Source organism: Indicator indicator, chromosome 1, assembly GCF_027791375.1.
Source record: "Indicator indicator isolate 239-I01 chromosome 1, UM_Iind_1.1, whole genome shotgun sequence".
Lineage (NCBI taxonomy): Eukaryota > Metazoa > Chordata > Aves > Piciformes > Indicatoridae > Indicator > Indicator indicator.
The window spans coordinates 14,787,771-14,808,881 of record NC_072010.1 but is presented as its reverse complement, the minus strand read 5'-3'; the positions used below and the strand labels follow the sequence as shown (position 1 = coordinate 14,808,881).

Below are 21,111 nucleotides of genomic sequence, written 5' to 3'. Positions count from 1 at the left end.
CTAATCTATACTGTGATACCTTGAACAAACCTAAATTTACAAGGGCTATTTCAGCAAAGTGTGAATGAGAAAATGTAGCTATTTTTTAAAGTGCCCATTGAGTATTCATTTTGGTAAATAGGATTACACTCAGAGAAAGATAATATTCTTCATTAAAATAATTTGTCATAGATGATTTTTGTTTCAAGACTACCCAAAGGCACTGGACTACACCATGGAGTTACTGACTCCTCACATACTGTTCTGAAAATCTATGCCACGTCTCAGTGACCAGAACTGGAAAGTACTGATGAAAAGTGTGAATGTGCATGTATATATGTATCTCCTACCAAAAATATGCATATATCAATACATTAAAAAATATATTACAGTTTTTGTAGTAGGCATTTATGAAGGCCAAATTATTTCATTCCTAAATCTATTGAAAAATATTCCTCTTTTTCATTTGATGTTCAAGGGTCAGGGATCAGCTTGAAAGAGAGCGCAGTACCTAAGTGTAAAAAGGTGCTTAGGTTCATAGATTCGTAGAACACTAGGGGTTGGAAGGGACCTCCAGAGATCATTGAGTCCAATACCCCTGCAAAGCAGGACTGCTTAGGGCAGGTCACATAGGAGTGCATCCAGGTGGGTTTTGAAGATCTCTAGGGAAGGGGACTCCATAACCTCTCTGGGCAGCCTGTTCCAGTGGTCCATCACCCTCACGATATTTTTTTTTTTTTCTCATGTTAAGATGGAATTTCCTGTTACTGAGTTTATGTCCATTGCCTCTCATCCTGTCACTGGTTATCAATGAAAAGAGATTGTCTCCATCCTCCTGACAGCCATCCTTCAGATATTTGTAGACATTGGTAAGGTCCCCTCTCAGCCTTTTCTTCTCCAGTCTAAACAGCCCCAGATGTCTGAGTCTTTCCTCATAAGAGAGATGCTCCAGTCCCTTATCCTCCTAGCTATCCATTGAACTCTCTCCAGTAGTTTTCTGTCCCTCTTTAACTGGGGAGCCCAGAACTGGACACAATATTCCTGATGTGGTCTAACTAGAGCAGATTAGAGGGGGGAGGAGAACCTTGCTCAATCTGCTGGGGACACTCTTCTTAAAGCACCTGAGTATACTGTTGTCCATCTTGGCCAGCAGGACACATTGCTGTCCTATGGATAATTTACTAGGAACCAGGACTCCCAGGTCCTTCTCTGTAGCAGATCAACCCCTAACCTGTACTGGTGCATGGTATTATTCCTCTCCAGGTACAGCACTCTACACTTGCTGTTGTTGAATTTCATTAGGTTCATCTTTGCCCAGCTGTCCAGTCTGTCCAGGTCTTGCTGAATGGTGAATGAGGTTGACTATGTTTTTCCTTTATCCGTGAATCTCAGATGGCTAATTTTCTTTCATTTAAAAAAGGACATTTATACATTAAAATGATTGAGTACTGAATTTTACAATAGCTCCTGCTACAAGAATGAAAGCCAAACAGAAGGTAATATATTACCCTAAAAATTTCTTTCTGTAGTGCCAAGTACATCAAGATTTTGCTTAATCTCTCTTATTTTTCTGAACAGAGGGAAAATAAAAACTACAATAATAAAATATACAGCATGTCATGAAATGGTTAGTTTTAGTGTTTAGCTTCTGTTGTCTTTGTAGAGAAATTGAAATTTTTTTCTGGTTTATGACAGATCTGAGATATCTTGCTTACATTAATTAAAAAAATAAATCACAGGCAGTTTTGCACAGACATGTGATAGTGTCTGTAACTATTTGTCTTTGTTTGCATCCCTCTAAGTAAAGTGAAATGTAAAACTTGGATGCAATCCTTTAATATATCCAAGTAATAAACTGGTATTGTGGTGTTGTGGGTAATAAAGCACAAACATGCACCAAGTACACCCTTGGCAAATAAATTAGGGTATTCTGTATGCTCAAAATAATGGTTTCTCTTCCAGGGTGTGCTTTAGATTACAGTTTTATGAAGGAGGTAATTAAATAAACAAAGAGTAGGAGAAGGGGGGGAAGCTGTGAGGAGCAGACCAGAAGGGGAAGCTGTGAGGAGCAAACCAGAGGACCATAGCATTCATAGCAAGATACTATGAACATGAAACAGAGAGTACATGAGCAGTATGGCAAGCTGTGATTGAAGTTCTTTTCACTCTTTTATTTGGGAAAAATTCTACAGCAATTTCATCTTTGTAAGACATGAAAATTAGAAGAATTTGTTGACACATGTACCAGTAAATCTCTTATAAAGTCTAGGTCAGGGTTAATATATCTGTACTCATTTTAGAACATTAAATATTCATTTGTATATCTGTGTAGCTCCATGTCTAGCTATATCCATCTTTAATGACACAAACAGCTTCAAGTAAACAGTTGTTAACAAAGTGTGGAATGCAGTGATAAAAATATCTTTTTCTGGTTTGACTTAGGCATTTTTGAAAATAGTGACTGAGAAGAGTATTTGGCAGTTAAAGCAATAAGCAACTGAACATGCAGTTGATAAGCAAAGTTTTGGCTTACACAGCAAAGTCTGTCATGAGCTACAGACTATTGTGTTGGAGATGTGGTATCACCTTGCTCTCTGCAGCACTGGTGTTTGCAACCTCAAAGAGATTTTTGGAAATGAGAAAGATAAGATTTACAAGAATAAGTCAAGGCCTAAAATAATTCAGTATATTTATGTAATTCTTGAGAAGGTTGGGAAGTTGTTTAGATGTGTTCTCTGTAGGATACTCATCCAACTGAGATGGCCACACTGTAACTTTCTACATCTGAACTGGTTATTTAGACTTTTGTGACAGTCAGTGAATAGAAAACTGTCCCCTGTGCTTTTCAACTCAACTTGAGATAGTCATTAAAATGTGTCATACAACATTTCCAGAAGTGTTTGGGTGGGTGGGGTGGTGGGGTTTTTTTTGTTTGGTTGGTTGGTTTGGTTTGGTTTGGTTTTTTTTTTACTTTCCATTGGTTCTAAAGCACCTCTGGAGAAGTAATGCTGGTGTAAAAACTGATGATAGAGATCTCCCAGGTAATCAAGGTGAGATGAATCCTAATGTTTGAACATTCATGAGAACAAAGTGCTGTTAATTTATCAGAAAAAAAAATGAAACAAAAAACATAAGGAGATACAAACCATTGGTGCTCACACATGTAGCTGGGATGTAGAACTATTTATCATGTATTAGGTCTAAACAGCAAGTTATGTTCTTTCTTCTTTTCTCTTTTAGAATGATTATAAGAAATTGTCTATGCAATGCAAGGATTTTGTAGTTGGACTCCTTGATTTGTGCAGAAATACAGAAGAAGTGGAAGCTATTTTGAATGGTGATGTAGAAATGAACCATAATAATGGAGAACATGGTCGCCCCAGCCTTAGCCGCTTAAAACTCGCTATTAAGTACGAAGTTAAAAAAGTAAGCAATTACATTGATCAAACAGACATCTCATGATAGTGGTATTAAACTGTGCTATCATTAAATATTTGTATTTTGATACCCTGTGACACTTCAATGAACATTTGGACCTTTCTGCACAGTGTGCTTTATAAACAAAAGAAACATTGCCCCAGATAGCTTGCAGTGTAAACAAGAAGCAGATATCCAGGGTGGATACTGGTCACATATCCAGGGTGGATACTAGCTGCGCTGAGTATGAGAGCAAATGGCTCTTAAAAATGTTTAGCTATATTCAAAATGCAGGTATTTGCTTGGTTTTAGTTTAAATCTATTTGAAAAGAAAAATGTATGGAAGAAATTTGTATTACTTCCGCAGCCTGGAAAAAGACAAGATTACATAAAAACCAGAGGATAACACAGCAGTCCTGTGCACTGCATGGAAGCAAATATTGATGCACGTTTTGGTCAAAATACTGTGTCTTAGTCAGAAAGTTGAGAAAAGTTAGTGAAATTTTGTCTCTCAGAGAATGTGTATTTGTTCCTGAAGAGGGTCAGAGCCACAACCTAGGAGTAATAGTAGTCATTCTCACTTCTGAAGAACAGCAGGCTCCAGGCAGTCTCAAATGCAGGAATTATCGTCCCTTCTTTCACTTTCATTTCTACTGTTAGTTTAGTGCTCTGGTCTGCACCCGAAAAGTGCTCAGTGAAAGCACTTTTCAGTAGTTAGTAGCTCTACCACCTGAAAAACTTCTCTTGAATAATACAGGTTTGGAAAGTTCTAGATGACTTGTGTGAACCAGGGAGAAATGATTGATATGATGAAAATTTGTACAACCAAAGATCAATAAGACATAGAGCAGGAATATACTTCAAAAGCAAGTTGCCCTAGAGTAGAGCTTTCTCCTGACCTAGCTTAGAAGGCCTTTGATAAAACTGCATACATAAATGAAATGGACCACATCAACACCATGGATATAAACAATACCTTATTTTAGCATCAACAACAAAATAGAGAATCAGGACTCTTAAAACTAATATGGACTAAATATACATATCTAATTTATTAGGAAAGAGTTGCAGATTTTTTACAAAAATTGAGTTCACATCTCTGGGGGGCACCTAAAACATTTACATTGGAGGAGTATTTATGTGTTCATGAAGGAAAGAGAAGAAGAAAACCATTTTGACTGAAGAGCACGTATTAACACATGAATACAAACTTTTAAAACAAATGAAGCAAGCCAAGGTCACCAAAGAGCTGAAATAACTTTTGAAGGCCTTGTCCTTCATAGCATTTAAGTCTTATTTAAGTCTTGATCCTTCCTTTCATGTGAACTCTCTTTTCATGCTTTCTCTTGCCTGACTAAAGACATTCCTTACACCTTCCGCCAGTCATCCCTTAAACATGGAGGAGTGTTCTAGAAAAAAAATATTCAGCTGAATTTTTAATTGTATTTCCAGATCTAGACTTTAAAAATTATGGTGCACAGGAATCCACTCTTTATTATTATCTGCCTCTGAAAGATGTTCCTTGTACTCTCCAGAGGTTTTGACCAAAAAGAAGGTTGTAGGCCAAACTTAGAGGTTTTGCAGTTTGTCAAAAAGATTCCAGAACAAGTTATTTCCTCCAAAACTGATGACTGTTTTTTTGTTCCAGTTGGAAAAAAAATGCATTTTCATGTTAACATGTGAAAATATAAACATATTATTTCTTTCTTAGCTAAAGACTATATAACATCCTCTGCATAAGAGTAAGTTTTGGAAATTCTGAAGTAGTAAGGTGAAAATTATAAATGTCAGAAACAAGTAGAATTGGCCAAGATAAAGTTTATGTTTAATTACCCTTAGATGGAAAGTAATAATTTCTGATGGTACTATTATTGTGTCAATATTTTTAAGTTCCAAGATTTATTGTTGCTCATATCAATATGCCTGCGTGCTGAGAGATTATGCTCATCAAAAATCTTTTTCTTATACCCCTCTTTATGCTCCTTTGAACATGAGTTGTTGCTATTCCACCAGTGTTAATGTGCTTCATAGAGTTATGTGCTTCATACAGCTCTTATTTTAATAAAAGATACTCTGATTGCAATGCAATTTTTATGTTCCTTTTCTTTGTTGCAGTTTGTAGCACATCCAAACTGCCAGCAACAACTTCTCTCTATCTGGTATGAGAACTTGTCAGGTTTACGGCAGCAGACTATGGCTGTGAAGTTTCTGGTTGTCCTTGCTGTTGCTGTGGGACTGCCTTTCCTTTCAATGGCTTACTGGATTGCTCCTTGCAGTAAGGTCAGTCTGTGAAATCTTGACTTCTTAACTTCTTTGTTATCTTTCTGGCAAAGATGAAGCATGACTGTAAATTACTGACATGCGTAAAAGAGCCACGAGATGATTAGGGGACTTGAGCATCTCCCCTGTGAAGAGAGACTGAGAGCCCTGGGGCTGTTTAGTCTGAAGAAGAGAAGACTGAGAGGGGATATGATCAATGTCTATAAATATCTGAGGGGTGGGTGTCAGGAGGAGGGGGCCAGGCTCTTTTCAGTGGTTCACAGTGCTAAGACAAGGAACAATGGGTTCAAACTAGAACATAGAAGATTTCACCTCAACTTGAGGAGAAACTTCTTTACAGTGAGGGTGACAGAGCACTGGAACAGGCTGCCCAGGGGGGTTATGGAGTCTCCTTCTCTGGAGACTTTCAAAACCCATCTGAATGTGTTCCTGTGCAGACTACCCTAAGTGATCCTGCTCTGGCAGGGGGGGTTGGACCTGATGATCTCTTGAGGTCCCTTCCAACTCCTGATATACTGTGATAAAAAAATTACTTCAGAAGTGTTTTAAAGATGATGTAGAATTGAATGGCTGCAAGATTACATGTTCTGACAATTGTAATTGACAGGTAAATGTATTGTGTTAAATGCAATGTATATTAAATTACAATGGTTGAACAAGAGTTGCCCTGTAGAAATTATACTTTAGCAATAATCAGTCAAACTATTCTTAGTTTACTTGTTATTTTAATAGACAGCTGTAGAGTATCCTTATTTCCCATGGATTTAGAGACAGACTGAGTTTAAGCTGTGGGTCAATTCCAGTTACCCCAAAGGCAATTTTATTCTTGATGACTAAACTCTAATAAATAAAAGTTGCTGAAACCTCAATGCCAGATTAAAACAATCATCAGCAGTTTTCTAGAAGTCAGAGTCAACTGTGTTTGCTTATCAAGAGAGTGCTCACACTCGTGATATTTCATGAGGATTTTAAAGGCAGTCACAGCAGACTGACCTTTCTGAACTTTGTGCTGAATCTCTGTTTTAGTTGGTCATTATCCACCTTAAATGGGCATCGACAGAAAATTTCCCTTGAGCGTATGCTAGAGAGCAGCCCTCTGGAGAAGGACGTGGGAGTCCTGGTGGATAACAAGTTATTCATGGGTCAGCAATGTGCCCTTGTGGCCATGAGGGCCAATGGTATGCTGGGGTGCATTAAGAGGAGCGTGTCCAGCTGATCAAGGGAGGTTCTCCTCCCCCTCTACTCTGCCCTAGTGAGCCCTCACCTGGAATATTGCATCCAGGTTGGGGCTCCCCAGTTCAAGAGGGACAGGGATATACTTGAGATAGTCCAACAGAGGGCTGCGAGGATAATTAAGGGATTGGAACATATGCCCTATGAGGAGAGGCTGAGAGACCTGGGGATTTTTAGTCTGGAGAAGAGAAGACTGAGAGGGGATTTAATAAATGTTTATTATTATATCTGAGGGCTGGGTGTCAAGATGGAGGGTACAGACTCTTCTCTGTTGCTCCCTGTGATAGGACAAGGGACAATGGATATAAACTACAGCACAGGAGGTTCCACCTCAACATGAGGAGGAACTTTTTCACTGTAAGGATCACAGAGCACTGGAATGGGCTCCCCAGAGAGGTTGTGGAGTCTCCTTCTCCACATCAAGACCCATATGGATGCATTCCTGTGTGACCTGTGCTGCATTCCTGTGTGACCTGTGCTAGATTCTATGGTCCTGCTCTGTCAGGGGGGTTGGACTTGATGATCTTCAGGGGTCTCATCCAGCCCCTAACACCCTGTGATCCTGTGATCTTAAAAGGATTTTTCAACAGGTTACAGTATAAGAACCATTATTTTGGTAGATTTTATCCCATACACATACAATGATTCCAGGGGAAGAGTGGACTGAGATGTTTGTGGGTTTTTATTATCGTTCTCTGGTAGGAGAAAGGTGGGCCTTTTTTGTTTTGCCATATTTTTCATTTCTTTCTGTGTAGGCAATAAAAATCAGTTATATCACTTTTCTGTTTAGTGACTAGGATTTTATGAATACTTTTGTCTTAAAACACACCTTGAGATTCAACATATATCAGTAATTGATTTTCAACTATAGCAGTGACTCATCTATTTGTCATTTTTCTTTTTCAATGATTTATTTGAACTTGAATTAATTTTGAACAATTGCACATTCTGAAAATGTTATTTCAGAATAGTTTTTTTACAGTCAGGGTTCAAGGGACAACATCCTTCAAGGTCTCACTTCCTGTGTCACTGTTTGTCTCATTGTGTGATTTATATGTCGAAAACAAATGTAAAATCTATTCCACCTTTTCTACCACCTGCCATTTCTTGTTTTGTGCTTCACTCATGTCTCAGTACTTGATTCTTTTGTTCTCTGAAGACAAAAAAGTTCGCTATTTAATTTCAGGATAGGATGGCTCCAATACAGAACATGATCTGTATCAACAGAGTCCATCTGGTGTATGAATTGTTGGAATTTTATGACAAGATGAAGTACCTATTGTTTTTCCAGGCTTGGCACTATAGGTCAGTGACAGAAGAGAAAGAAAATACAGTTTTTGTTGTGGAGTTACTCTCAGTTTGTGGTGGAATTATTCTAACACGTCTTTACATTCTCATGCCGTAGCTCTGAGAAAGGCAAAAATATCTTTGTGGCATTTAAAATATCTCAATCAGTCACCTGTGTTGCTGACCAGCTTCCTTTTTGGGAAAAAGTTAATTTGAGCTTGGACTACAGATCATGAGTTGAGAGTTTCAGATCTGGAAAAAAATTCATAGAAATACCTGAACAAAGTCCTTAAGATTTGACAGGATTTCACTAGTGTCAGATACTGAAAGGAATTAACATTGCCTGTTATTTGAGTTTCAGCCACCAATCCACATGCAGACACTTAGCAGTTTTGTGAACTGTTTGCTTTGTATCAGTGTAACTACTGAAATAGAATCCTGTTTTAATGCATGGCATTTAGAAAGAATAATAATTTTTAAAAAATTATTTTTCTGAAAGAATGCCTAATGTCTGTATCATTGAAACTGAGTCTTGTTTTGCTGTTCCTAGACACATGGGGCTGGCATTTCTAAAGGAGTGACTTGATAAGTCCCTAAATACTTTCTATAAGCAGGTTCTGAGGTTATTTATATTCATCTTTTGAACTGTGATGGTGGAAAGTAAAGCAAACATTATGGCCAGTGTATGAAGAGCTAGGAAATTATTCTTCCTAAATAATAATAATAATAATAATAATAATAATAGTAATAATAATAATAGTAATAATAATAATAATAATAATAATAATAATAATAATAATAATAATAATAATAATAATAATGTTATTATTGTTATTACTGTTATTGTTATTATTCCTTTTTGATAGAAAAGCTATCTGGAATTTATTTTTTATCATTTCTTTGTCAATGTTGTGCTCCATAATGTTACGATACTGATTGTTTCTGCAGATTCACAAGGGGGGGAATAATGTGAATCTCAGAGTCCAGCCCCCAGACAGATAGATAAATACATGTTGAAGTATCCACAGTATAACTATTGTATAGCTTGTCCTAATCCAAACCAATCTATAAAACACTCTTCAAAACTTTATAACAAACTCTGCTTGGAAGGAGATTTAGAGAAGATCACGCCCTCCATCTGTGCAATGAGGGGGGATCAATTTTGTATCAAAATGCACAATGGAAGTGTATTAAAGAGGGACTCTCACTTGTAGAAAAGTCTAAACTTGCAAGATGATGACCTTGACCATATTGTTCTTTCTTTCCTTGATTCATATTTTCTGACTGGTATCTTCTGCATAAAGAGACTTGGAATTTTGGAAGTGTCGTTTCAAGATGTGACTGGATCACTGTTATATAGCAGTCACAGTAACTTCCAGAGTTTTTCTAATCAGTTCAACCATAGTCAGTCCTGCTTCCAAAGAGATTTTACGACATATGTGTAGAAAACACTTTTCTGTCTCTTTTAAAGGGGTGGGTGGAGGAATGCTAGTTCAGTCTTTTCAATTTTGTACTTTTGGTGAAGGGATATATTAATATTACCTCCTTCAGTATTTTTTCTTCTTTTCTGGCTATGTCTTTCTGGCATTTGTCACCTAACCCATCTTCGTTTGTGAACACAAGAATAATGCATTTAAATGGACACTGTCAAGGTACTTTATTATTTTTCATCTCTGCTTTATTGTGTGTTATTTATGACTGTTCCTTCCTAGGTTGAAATAAAATCTTTCCCCGTGACTATTACCTGTTCTTCTTGTAGTTCATGCAAAGTAATTGGTTGTTGAATTTAATCTCATGAGGCTGACAGAATATTTTATTTAATAAAAGATAAATTAATTTTATTGAGTAAGAAACAGTGAATGGCATGGGTTTGCAAAATAATATAAAGGAGAAAGAAAATCAAATTTTCTGTCTACTAACCTTGACAGTGTTCCTTTAAAAGTATCTTCTTTTTACATTTGTCTAGTTTTCTTAATGTTATTTGTATTTGAGACCTTACCATCACATCCTGGGCTGCATCCTCTTATTCTTTATTTCTGCAAATGCAGACTGTAAGGACAGCAAAATTCTGACCTTGTTATTGAAACAAGTGTAGCAAAAATACTAATTCAAATAACTTCTTTTTCTACCTTCCCCTCCCCTTTTCAGACCATAGATTGTTATATGTTTCAGCTGAGACCTGTGACACTTGCTTTCAATTCTTTCCAAGGAATTTTTGTCAGATACAGATACTATTTTAATAGTAATAACAAAAAAAAGTATTTCTCTGCAGGCACTCTCAAAAATAAATTAGATAATTGCTTAAAGTTCAGTTTTATGTGAGTTTGTATGGAACTTTAAGATTTAAGTGTTGTACTAAACTGTTTTAAAGTTGTTCTTAGTCATGACCATGCCCATGGTGGGGAGGTCGGAGTAGATGATTTTTAAGGTCCCTTCCAACCTAAGCCATTCTGTGACAAAGTTGAGGACATTTCTATTATATGAGTAAGGAAGGAAATTGAGAAAATATAGAATTATAAACACAACATTTTGAGGCCTCATGACTTTTTTTTTTTTTTTCAAAAGATAATACACTGGGAAACCTGTACAATAACTGTGCTAAAATGAGTATCATGTCAGCCAGGAAACAGAATTTTTTAGTCATATTTCAGTCCTGGTGATATTCTAAGTATTAAAATTTCATTTAAATTGTTGTTTCATATAATTATTAGAATGTAAAAAATTCAGAAACTATAATCTTTTTCCTTTTCATTTTCTATTATAGATATAGATGCTAGAAAATACAGAATGATTTCAGAACACATAAAAATACATATATGGTGAAATGGATAGATTGTCCCTCTGAAAACAGCAAATCAGTACATTTAAAGGTGACTGTCAGCAAGGTGTTATAGGATACAAATTTTTTCCCAATATTTGTTCCTATGTTGAAATATGTATTTCTAAATATTACTGTTTTTTTTAAACATTTTATCTTGTGTCTCATAACCTTTGTTGCAGCTGGGGAGGATAATGCGTGGACCATTTATGAAATTTGTAGCCCATGCAGCCTCTTTCACCATTTTTCTCGGTCTGCTTGTCATGAATGCAGCTGACAGATTTGATGGCACCAAACTCCGACCTAATGAAACAACAGGCAATGTAAAGCAGCTATTTAGGATGAAAACATCCTGTTTCTCATGGATGGAGATGCTCATTATTTCTTGGGTAATAGGTAATGATAAATTTTCAGTTACATTTGTCTTGTGATTTCAGTGAAGCTTGACCCAGTTTAATCCTTTGCTATTATAGTTATGTGCAAAAATTGCAACAAAAGGAATTTATTCGACTGGCTGCATTCCCACACTGGCCTCGTGTCCCTTGCTGGATGTCAGTAGGATTCACATGTGCCTAGGTAGTCACAAACATTCACATGAAGATCTTGGGTGAAATCTGTATTAGCTGAATATGAATGCATATCAAAGGAAAGTGTCCACAGGTTTTTTTTTGTTTGTTTTTGTTTTTGTTTTTGTTTTGTTTTGTTTTGTTTTTTTAATCAGGCTGTATCAGCTCCCAAGGGGAAAGATTTTCTTATCATAGTCTAAGGGTTTTTTTGTGTCCAATTATCTTTTTTTCTGGTAAAATCCTTTTATTTTACAAGTATGCCTGCAGAGTTAATAGCTGAATGTATTATTGACAAAAGGAAAGAAGAGTATAGACTCCTGAACATGCAGCAGTAGATTTTTCCATAATGACAGAGGAATGAAATGAATAGTATGAATAATACTCAATGCTGAGCCATTCAATTCAGTGATGCAGTACTATTCAGCGCCAGAACTTGAGCACAGGCTCTCAAGAATATTTTAGCTGTCTAATTCTTATTTACAAGTCTAATAATATTTATTCCAATGGGGCTTAAATGCCAAAGTATTTTAGGGATATGGGTTCTGGTTGTTAGTTAAATCAGTAATACGGGAGAGCTAAATTTCAGCTAAGTAAAATCTGTTTCCATTCAACAGCTTATGCATTTAAATTATTTTGCCTTTATGAGCTCCCTGTGATTAAAATTTGGGGCATTTGTACACAAATTAATTCTTAGAGATTTAAAAGACATTCACAGTATTTATTTATTTCATCATGAAGCACTTTATTAATTAATAAATAAATTAATATAATTTTTTACTATAGGAATATTATGGGACTCAGAATTCAAAATATTCTATACATATCAATGTTTTCAGCTGATAATGAAGGAATAAATAATAATTTCCCAATGTGAAGTTCTAGTTTGCTTGTTTAATGTATTTTTATTTATTTCAGTGTCATGCATTAGACAGTTTTTAAAAAATCTATTGAGTGCATACAGAGGTGGCTTTGAATTTTATTACTGTAGTTAATATTATAATTGTCTTTATTTGAAAATTATGAAAAGTACCTTTGGACAATTTGATAAGTGTAATAAATAGTGACATTATTCCAGTTCATATTTTCTGAGCTCTTTTGAGAATCTTAGAAATGCAGTTCATGATTAAATAAATACTATCTTGAAAAGGAATAGAATTTGTTCAATAAAAAGTATGCCACAAACTAATACTGTACTCCTATATTTTATTGTTTAGGGGGAATGATTAGGAATAAAACAGATAGCTTTGCCCTGGTGAAGAAGCATTAGGTCTGATTCTTACTTTCACACTTATTTGTCACATGTATTTCCAATTGCAATAAAAGTGGCTGTACCCAGGATACTCTCCAAATAAGAAAATGTGAGTTCTGCTGTTAGCTCTACCACTGCTAAATGATCCTCCTGGCTCATATGTCTGTAACAGATGGTGATACTCATATCCCATTCTTCTCTTTGAAAGCTTCTCTAGTTGCACAGGAAAAAGTAGTATGAAAGATAGGTATTATTACTTCACATGAGAAAAAAGCACTGGAATGCATATGAATTGGCAGGTTCAAGGGGTTTAGGTTTTGTTTGAACTCTCCTGGACTAAAATTGTTTGAGTTTAACTGCAACCAAAAACCTGTACAAAATAAAATGTCAAATAAAGCAAATGTGAAGGTAAAAGAACACACTGATTTCTCTGTTCTGACCTATACAGGCATGATATGGTCTGAATGTAAAGAAATCTGGTCTCAAGGCCCAAAGGAATACCTTTTTGAGTTATGGAATATGCTTGATTTTGGTATGTTAGCAATTTTTGCAGCATCATTCATAGCAAGGTTTATGGCATTTTGGCATGCATCAAGAGCCCAGAACTTCGTTGATGCAAATATGAAAGATCTGACAAGTCCAACACTGGAACCCAACATAAAATACTACACCTTGGGTGAGTTGATTGCATGGGATTATGATCTACTTAGACCAAGATAAATTTATTTTCTGTTAATAAGTACCCAATACTTTAGTTCCACAATGTACTGATCAAGAATTTGCATCCTTTCTTTCATTTTCTCAACCCTACTGTTAGATCACAGTTCCCTTGACTGTGCTCATACATCTCTTTGGGGACTGTTTTAGATGTCAAGTACTGAAATGGTCTAAAAACAAAATAACCCCACTGTCACCCCACCCTTTTCCAGATTATTTTAATCCAGGTCATTGTATCTGTTCAATTGCACAAAGGTATTCTGCAAACACTTGTTGCTTTAACAACATGACCAATGTAGCCTATATGTATTTGCTCAGAGGCTCTGTTATGTTATTTTAATATATCTTAATCCACCCTCTTTACCAATACGAGATAAAAATGTTAATAAACTTGCTTGTCATGTATGAGAAGCGACTAAAAGCTATTTTGAACAAATGAGGAAAAAATTAAGCTCTGTTTACTTGTGTCCACTCATAGCACCACCTCATCTCTCTTCCCTTTATTACACATATTTTTCTCTAAGATACTGAGTTACATCAGTTTCTATCTCTGTTCCATTCCTCAAATACTGTTTCTGATAAGGCTGCATTTTTTCATTATTGGAGCTGTAGAAAAACAGAGCAATAAGTACATATATTCTAAAATCTATGACATTGCAGCCTTACAGATTTTACTGAAAAGTTACAAATTTCTCATAAGCTATAAAACAGCTAGCTAAATATTAATTCAATTTTCAGTAACATCCTCTTGCAGAAATTACAAACAGGGACTGTTTATGTTCATAGTTTCTGGGTATGACAAGCACAAGTCTCATAACTCATTTATGCTATATAATACCTCATCATCTAGCAAGGCAGTTTCTGTTGACATCACTCATGAGTTGAGATTTTGTTATGCAGTTAAGCAGAGTTGAGTAAATTTTTTTTGATGTGTGCACATACACTGAACTCTGCTTGGATAGCATCTATGTGTGATAGTGCTAACATGGAGAACATTCATAGTGAATATTTAATGCCACAGGTTTTATCATAGGCTAGCAAGCACAACTTGGTGGACACCAGGTTGAACTCAGGCCATGAGGGCACACTGCTGGCTCACCATGAACTTGTCCACCAGCACTCCCATTTTCTGGCTTTACAGTAGAGTAAACACAGACAGCATTCTCCTGGGATTGAGGTAGCCTACTCCAGGTTAACCTCTTCTCTTTACCTGAAGCACAATAGTCAACTGAATTTAAGATTCCCACACCACCAGAGAATGCCTTAATCTTCATCAAGGAAGTATTCTGAAGGATACTGCTTTGGGTTTCTTCTTCTGATGCTTTTTTGTAAATATTTCTTGAAGTATGGTTTTGAACCTGAATATTCTCCTCTGCAGCTGAATATGTTCCCTGTCAAACATCATTGTCACATTCACTCGTTGATCTAAAGGAGATTCAAATAATTCACACAAGTGGCTTAACATCTACAGAAGGGTTGGATAGGAATTATGATAGAAAAGGTGGTAGAAATGAATATTTGGTGTGTGCCAGGAAGAAAACATTATCATTTTACTATGAGTAAAAAGGTGGAATAATTAAGAAAAAAGTAGAGAAATGTTATTGTTCCCACAATTTTGGAGTTGTGGATGGCATTTAATGATTCCAGATCCCCACATCAAAATAGTTAATTTTGTATAGCTCACACAAATCACATTTCTGATTTAATATATTCAGTTGTCATCACCTGATACTGTAATCTGAATTTTACTTACATTCTCTAATAAACTGGGATTCAGCTTCCAAACAGTTACTTCCATGATCTCACACTTCAGCTTTATAATCAATGGAGATCTAATCAACACAGTCAGTGAAGATGTGAAATGGTCCTAACACTGCATGTCTCAAGTCAATTGAGTAAATATGTGACTAATGCTGTTTGAGTTGCTTTGTGTTTCTTCCCTCACCTACAGCCGCTGTTTCAGGAAGGCCTCCCATTGACAGATATATCAAAATACTGACAGAAATTCTCATCTTTTGTTTCTAGCCAGAATAAACTGGGATCCATCTGATCCTCAGATTATATCTGAAGGCCTGTATGCAATCGCAGTAGTATTAAGCTTCTCCAGAATAGCTTACATCCTACCAGCTAATGAAAGCTTTGGACCACTGCAGATATCACTTGGCAGAACTGTGAAAGACATCTTCAAGTTCATGGTGATATTTATCATGGTGTTTGTGGCTTTCATGATAGGCATGTTTAATCTCTATTCCTACTATCTGGGTGCAAAACAAAACGAAGCATTCACAACGTAAGTACCACTAATTAAACTGCAACAATTGAGGCTGCTTGTATGGATTGCTTGCACTGTATGTATTGTTTACTAATTTGTTTTATAAGGTTTGCATCTCATAAGAATTTCTTTGTTTTAGATTAAGTAGAAATTTTAGGTCTTGTTCTGGTGCCTAAAGGGTATATAAAAAGATAAGCTCTTGATCCCAACAATGCTGGAAAGGTGAGAGGTAGTTGTCCTATACATAAGCAAACCACAGGAATATCTGTACCTCTTCCTAGGGAGAGATGAAGGGCCAGAAAGAGCTTGGCACAATTAGAGGGCATACCAACATGGATGATGTTGCAGTGGATTTCTACTCTAGAATGCCTGATCAGGAAGACAAAGTAGATAAGGTCTTTTCCAGAAAACTCAACACTTGCAGGCCCTGGTCCTCATGAGAATTTTTAACCAACTTGGTGTCTGCTGGAGGGACAATACAGCAGGGCACGAGTAATCCAGGAGGTTTCTGGAGGGCATTGACAATAACTTCCTGACACAGGTGAATGTGAAGCTGCTAGGGAGATATGCTTTGTGACACCTAACTTTTATGATCAAGGAAGAACTCGTTGGGTCTGTGAAGCAGCCTTGGCCAATTATGAGTGATTATGATTATGATTATAAGACTATGTCCTGGGAAGACAGAACAGGCAAATAGCCAGACCACAGCTTCAGACTTCAGGAGAGCAGACTTTGGGCTGTTCAGGGAAGAATCTCATGGGATAAGGCCTTGAAGAGAAGGGCAGACCAGGGAAGCTGATTGATTTTCAAGAATTGCCTTTTAAGTGCTCAAGAGTAGTCCATCTCAATGGGGTGCCAAGAAGGCCTCATGTTGATGAACGAGAGGGACTGATAAACCAGCTGGTTGTGATGCAACTCAGAATAACCTTGACAGGCCAGAGAAACGGGCCAAACAGAACCTCGTTAAATTCAACACAGAGAAAAGTCACATCCTGCTGCTGGGGGGAGGAACTCCAGGCACCAAGGCAGGCTGGGGCTGACCAACTGGAAAGCACATTGGCAGAGAAGGAGCTGGGAGTCCTGACAGACACCAATCTGACCATGAGCCAGCAATGTGCACTTGTGGCAGAGCAGACCAACAGCCTCCTAGACTCCATTAGGCTGGGGGAGCTTATAGAAAACCAGAAGTACCTTAGACACCTTACACTGTCCATATGTCAGATGACTGGCAGTGCAATCTGTAATAGCACTTAACGCACAGGGCTTGTTCCCAGGGTGGTTTGGGGATTTCAGGACTCAGTCTGTGTTGGAGCTCAGGCCTCTGTGACATAATCCCACCACCATGCTGCCTAGGAGGGTGGTTGGCACTCACGCTTCAGAGCGCAATGTAGTGGTTCCCTGCAGCACATGGATGCAAGGCTGGTTCCATCAAGTGCCACTGCCACCTGTTAATTGAAGCAGGCTAGTCACTACAGTGTGATATGCATTATAAAACATTTGTGATTTAATTCAAATAACTCTCTATATTCTTGCTAGTCAAAGAAAACTCAGACAAATTAATCCCTCTTAAGACCTGTCTCTCTAGTGTATCCAATGGCAATAACTATTCCATCTTGAGGGAAGGAAATATATTTCCTTTCTTTTTTTTTATTTATTTTTAATTTTTAAACTCTTTCTTTAGCTGTTGTTTTTTTCTTCTCCCACCATAAGAACAGAAATACTGAATTTGCTCTGTCAGGAGTTATTTGGTATATATTTGTCACAGCTTTCCTTTCTACCTGTGATTTTAAGATTCTCTCTTGAGTGTAAACTTGTTCCTTTCCGTGCTCTGCAAACCTTGTCACTTAATTTCTGGCTGTCATGATATTCAAGCTATAACTGCTATGAAGTATACTCAGCCAGAAAGCAAACTTGGTCGAGAGGGAAAAATTTCTTACTAGCTTTTTAGTACTGTTCATTCACACAACAAAGTACAACTCAAAGAGGGAATACTGGTAAAATATTATAAACAGAGAAGTAAATTCACATCTAAAAATTACAAATTTGTTTTAACTTTTTTTCTGAACACAATAAAACCCCAAAATGTGCTTTTCAATACTACTGCATTTTTAGATATGGGGAGCTGAGATCTCTTCACCAAAGCAGGGGAAAATATGTGTTCAAACAGCCAGGGGAGACAGACTACCTTGGACTTCTGTTTGTGTGTGTATACATGTATACATATATCTACTGATCAAGAAGAAATGCATATATTTAAATAAACTAAACTGGGGAGCGGGGGGGGAAGGTGTCTCCACATCATGGTTTATTACCTTTACCCTAAATTTGTGCAATAGTGGATACTCAACTGGAGAGTTATGGTCTGTGAGACTCATTTTGTTGAAAAATGATGCTTTGCAGTCAGGCATTCTGTCTTCTTCACAGGTTCAGAATGTTTGTCATGTTAATGGTAAAGTGAAATAATTAATACTAAGTGAACTAGTGGTGCAATTAAAATAAAGTATTTGCAGGTTAATTATTTTTTTTATTACTTTTCACAATATTAGCAAGCTTGTAGCATGTAGTATAAAGTAATAATAAGTGAACCATGAATCATTGTAATATTCTTTTGAGGATGTATATACAATTCCTAAACTGAATCAGACTGTTCTATTGTCAGTCCTAAATATTAGGAATCCTATTACGAAACAGCCTGTACCTATGAAATGAAATAATGTATTACTTTGTAATATCACTGTGGTAGAGGTCTACATTGTAATAATAATGGAAAAGTCTGTAAATTGTATAAAAATGGTAATTGGCAATTCATACAGTAAGAATATACAGCTTTTCAGTAACATATGCATATGTTCAATTTCTCCTTTTAGTGTTGAAGAAAGTTTCAAGACATTGTTCTGGGCTATATTTGGACTGTCAGAAGTTAAATCCGTTGTCATCAATTATAAACACAAATTTATTGAAAATATTGGTTATGTCCTTTATGGAGTCTATAATGTTACCATGGTCATTGTCTTACTGAACATGCTCATTGCAATGATCAACAGCTCATTCCAGGAAATTGAGGTAAAATCTCCATTTATTATGAAATAGCACTACATCTACTGTTATAGCTAATTGTTTAATCTCCTGGAAAATTTTCTTGTTGACATCTTATTTAAGAAAAAATTATACATAGGCTTTTGGAATATATTAGGAGAAAATATTAATTCTACTGTACGTTTTCATTATAAAATACCTGGAAATTACCCAGCTGCATGAGCTTGCAATAGTAACAACTAGACTGAACTAAGAAAGTGCTATTGGACTGTGTTAGGTTCCTGAAGAGGATGGGCCATGTTATGGGGCTCCATGAATCTTTCATTTACCTTATTTGTATTATTTGAGTGGTGTCCCTCTTGCTGCAAGGATGTTCTTCTTCTTATGCCTTGATCTTGCAAGCATGTATAACATGCTTTTTTCTTCTTTTACTTAAACAATACTTGCTCTAGTCCTCTGCAGTGAATAAAACTTTACTTGACAAAGCAATCAGCAGGGCTAATGAAAATCAACATGACTTTTACATGCCATGGAAAACAAAGGGCTAAATCATTTAGACAACAAAATGGAAGCAGATCTCCAAGAGCTAGGTCATCCCAGCCTTTCCCACATGATGCCGTTGCCACAAAGCAGTAGACTCATGTTTGACACCTATATGGTCCCCGGTTCTGAGCTCTTGTTTGGTGCTGTAATATTGGCGAGCTTGAGCAAGAGAAACACATTGTCTAGGGAGGTTCGGAGTTTTCTGATTCAGGAGACCACAGAACAAACTATCCAGTCCAACGCAATAAAACCCAGGCTGTTACCCAAAATTATGGTGACTGGATATGAACACCTTCTGAAAACTCAGGAGTATTGCTACAGTAATAATGAGTCATGTCCTTGAAGATGATGGCAGTCCTTTCTGCAGAAAATGCTCTTGAGCTTTACAGGGAGGAACAAAATAAGCGTTTTGGTTGTTATGGATTTTAAGCACAAACCATGGTGATGACAGCATACCTGATTTAACTATATATTCCAGCAAGTGGAAGGATTTAGGTCACCTAATCTTACTTAATGTCATGTTTCAAGTAAGAGAATAAAATCTTAATTTAAGATTCTGATACTCTGTCTTCTTCACCAAAAAAAAAAAAAATAGAGTAATTGCTACAGAAGAGTCTAATAAGAAATCACAACTCATAATCTCATTGAGAGTTGTACATTTTTAATACATTAATACAGGATTTTTCCTTTTTATTTACTGAGCATGACATTGTCCCCAGCAAGTCAAGCCCTAATGGATGAGTTCAAGTGCTGCCATGAAACTTTAACTTGGGCATGATATTCTGTGCTTTCAAGTTAGAGCTTTTATTCTTAGCAGTGGATTTACAAGGAGGTCTGTTTTTGTGATCCTGTATTGCAAACTATTAGCACTCACTCTGGACTAACCATGTTTAAATCAAATCCACTTTTTTCTTCTGTTAATTGCATGATTTTAAATGGATTAATAAGAAGGGTTCCATTCACTGAAATTTAGGTTTCAGAGGTTATAAGCAAGTTGTGTTTGAGATTAACTTCAGCCAGTTACATTCACAATACGCAAAAAGTTTAGCTACAGCAGCTTCAGTATTCATGGTGGTATTAACAGTGTATTAACAACCATATTTCTCTTTTACAGGATGATGCTGATGTAGAATGGAAATTTGCAAGGGCTAAACTTTGGTTTTCTTACTTTGAAGAAGGGAGAACTCTCCCAGTACCCTTCAACTTAGTGCCAAGCCCAAAATCTTTGCTGTATCTCCTACTCAAAATCAAAAAATGTATTTTAAAACCATTTCTGTGCCAAAAGAAAAGCTTTCAGGAAGATGCAGAGATGAATACGGTAATTTTATGTGTATACTGACTGCTAATTTTAAAGATAAAACCAATTTTAACTTCGTTTTTGTTGCTGACCTGTTTTTCTCATGAGTTCCCAACATAAACCGTACAAAAGTCTGTCACTATGTACAGGCTGAAACTCTTACTTTGTTTTTTAATATAACTATTTGTCTATATCTGTAATCAGTTAAGTAAAAAAAATACCATTGTAAATTTACAGTTCTTACTATTTCTTGTCACAGAATTCAGACCAGGAGGGACTTCAGGAGGTCTCTGGTCCAACCTCCTGGTCACAGTAGGGTCAACTCTGAGGTCAAGCCAGATTGCTCAGGGCTTCAGCTAGTCCGGTCTTTAAAACCTCAAAGGATGGAGACTGCACAACCTCTCTGGGCAGCATGTA

At 36.6% G+C, this 21,111-nt stretch overlaps 1 protein-coding gene across 1 annotated transcript in view; it reads left to right on the top strand.

Moving 5' to 3' along the window:
- The window catches only part of TRPC6 (transient receptor potential cation channel subfamily C member 6), a 97,996-nt gene that overhangs the window by 69,022 nt on the left and 7,863 nt on the right, over nt 1-21,111 (top strand). Inside the window, exons 3-9 of the mRNA XM_054381205.1 lie at nt 3,220-3,405; nt 5,512-5,676; nt 11,197-11,410; nt 13,278-13,505; nt 15,572-15,836; nt 18,686-18,881; nt 20,512-20,715. Of these exons, the coding sequence (XP_054237180.1) occupies nt 3,220-3,405; nt 5,512-5,676; nt 11,197-11,410; nt 13,278-13,505; nt 15,572-15,836; nt 18,686-18,881; nt 20,512-20,715 (1,458 nt within the window). The remainder of the gene's footprint in view (nt 1-3,219; nt 3,406-5,511; nt 5,677-11,196; nt 11,411-13,277; nt 13,506-15,571; nt 15,837-18,685; nt 18,882-20,511; nt 20,716-21,111) is intronic.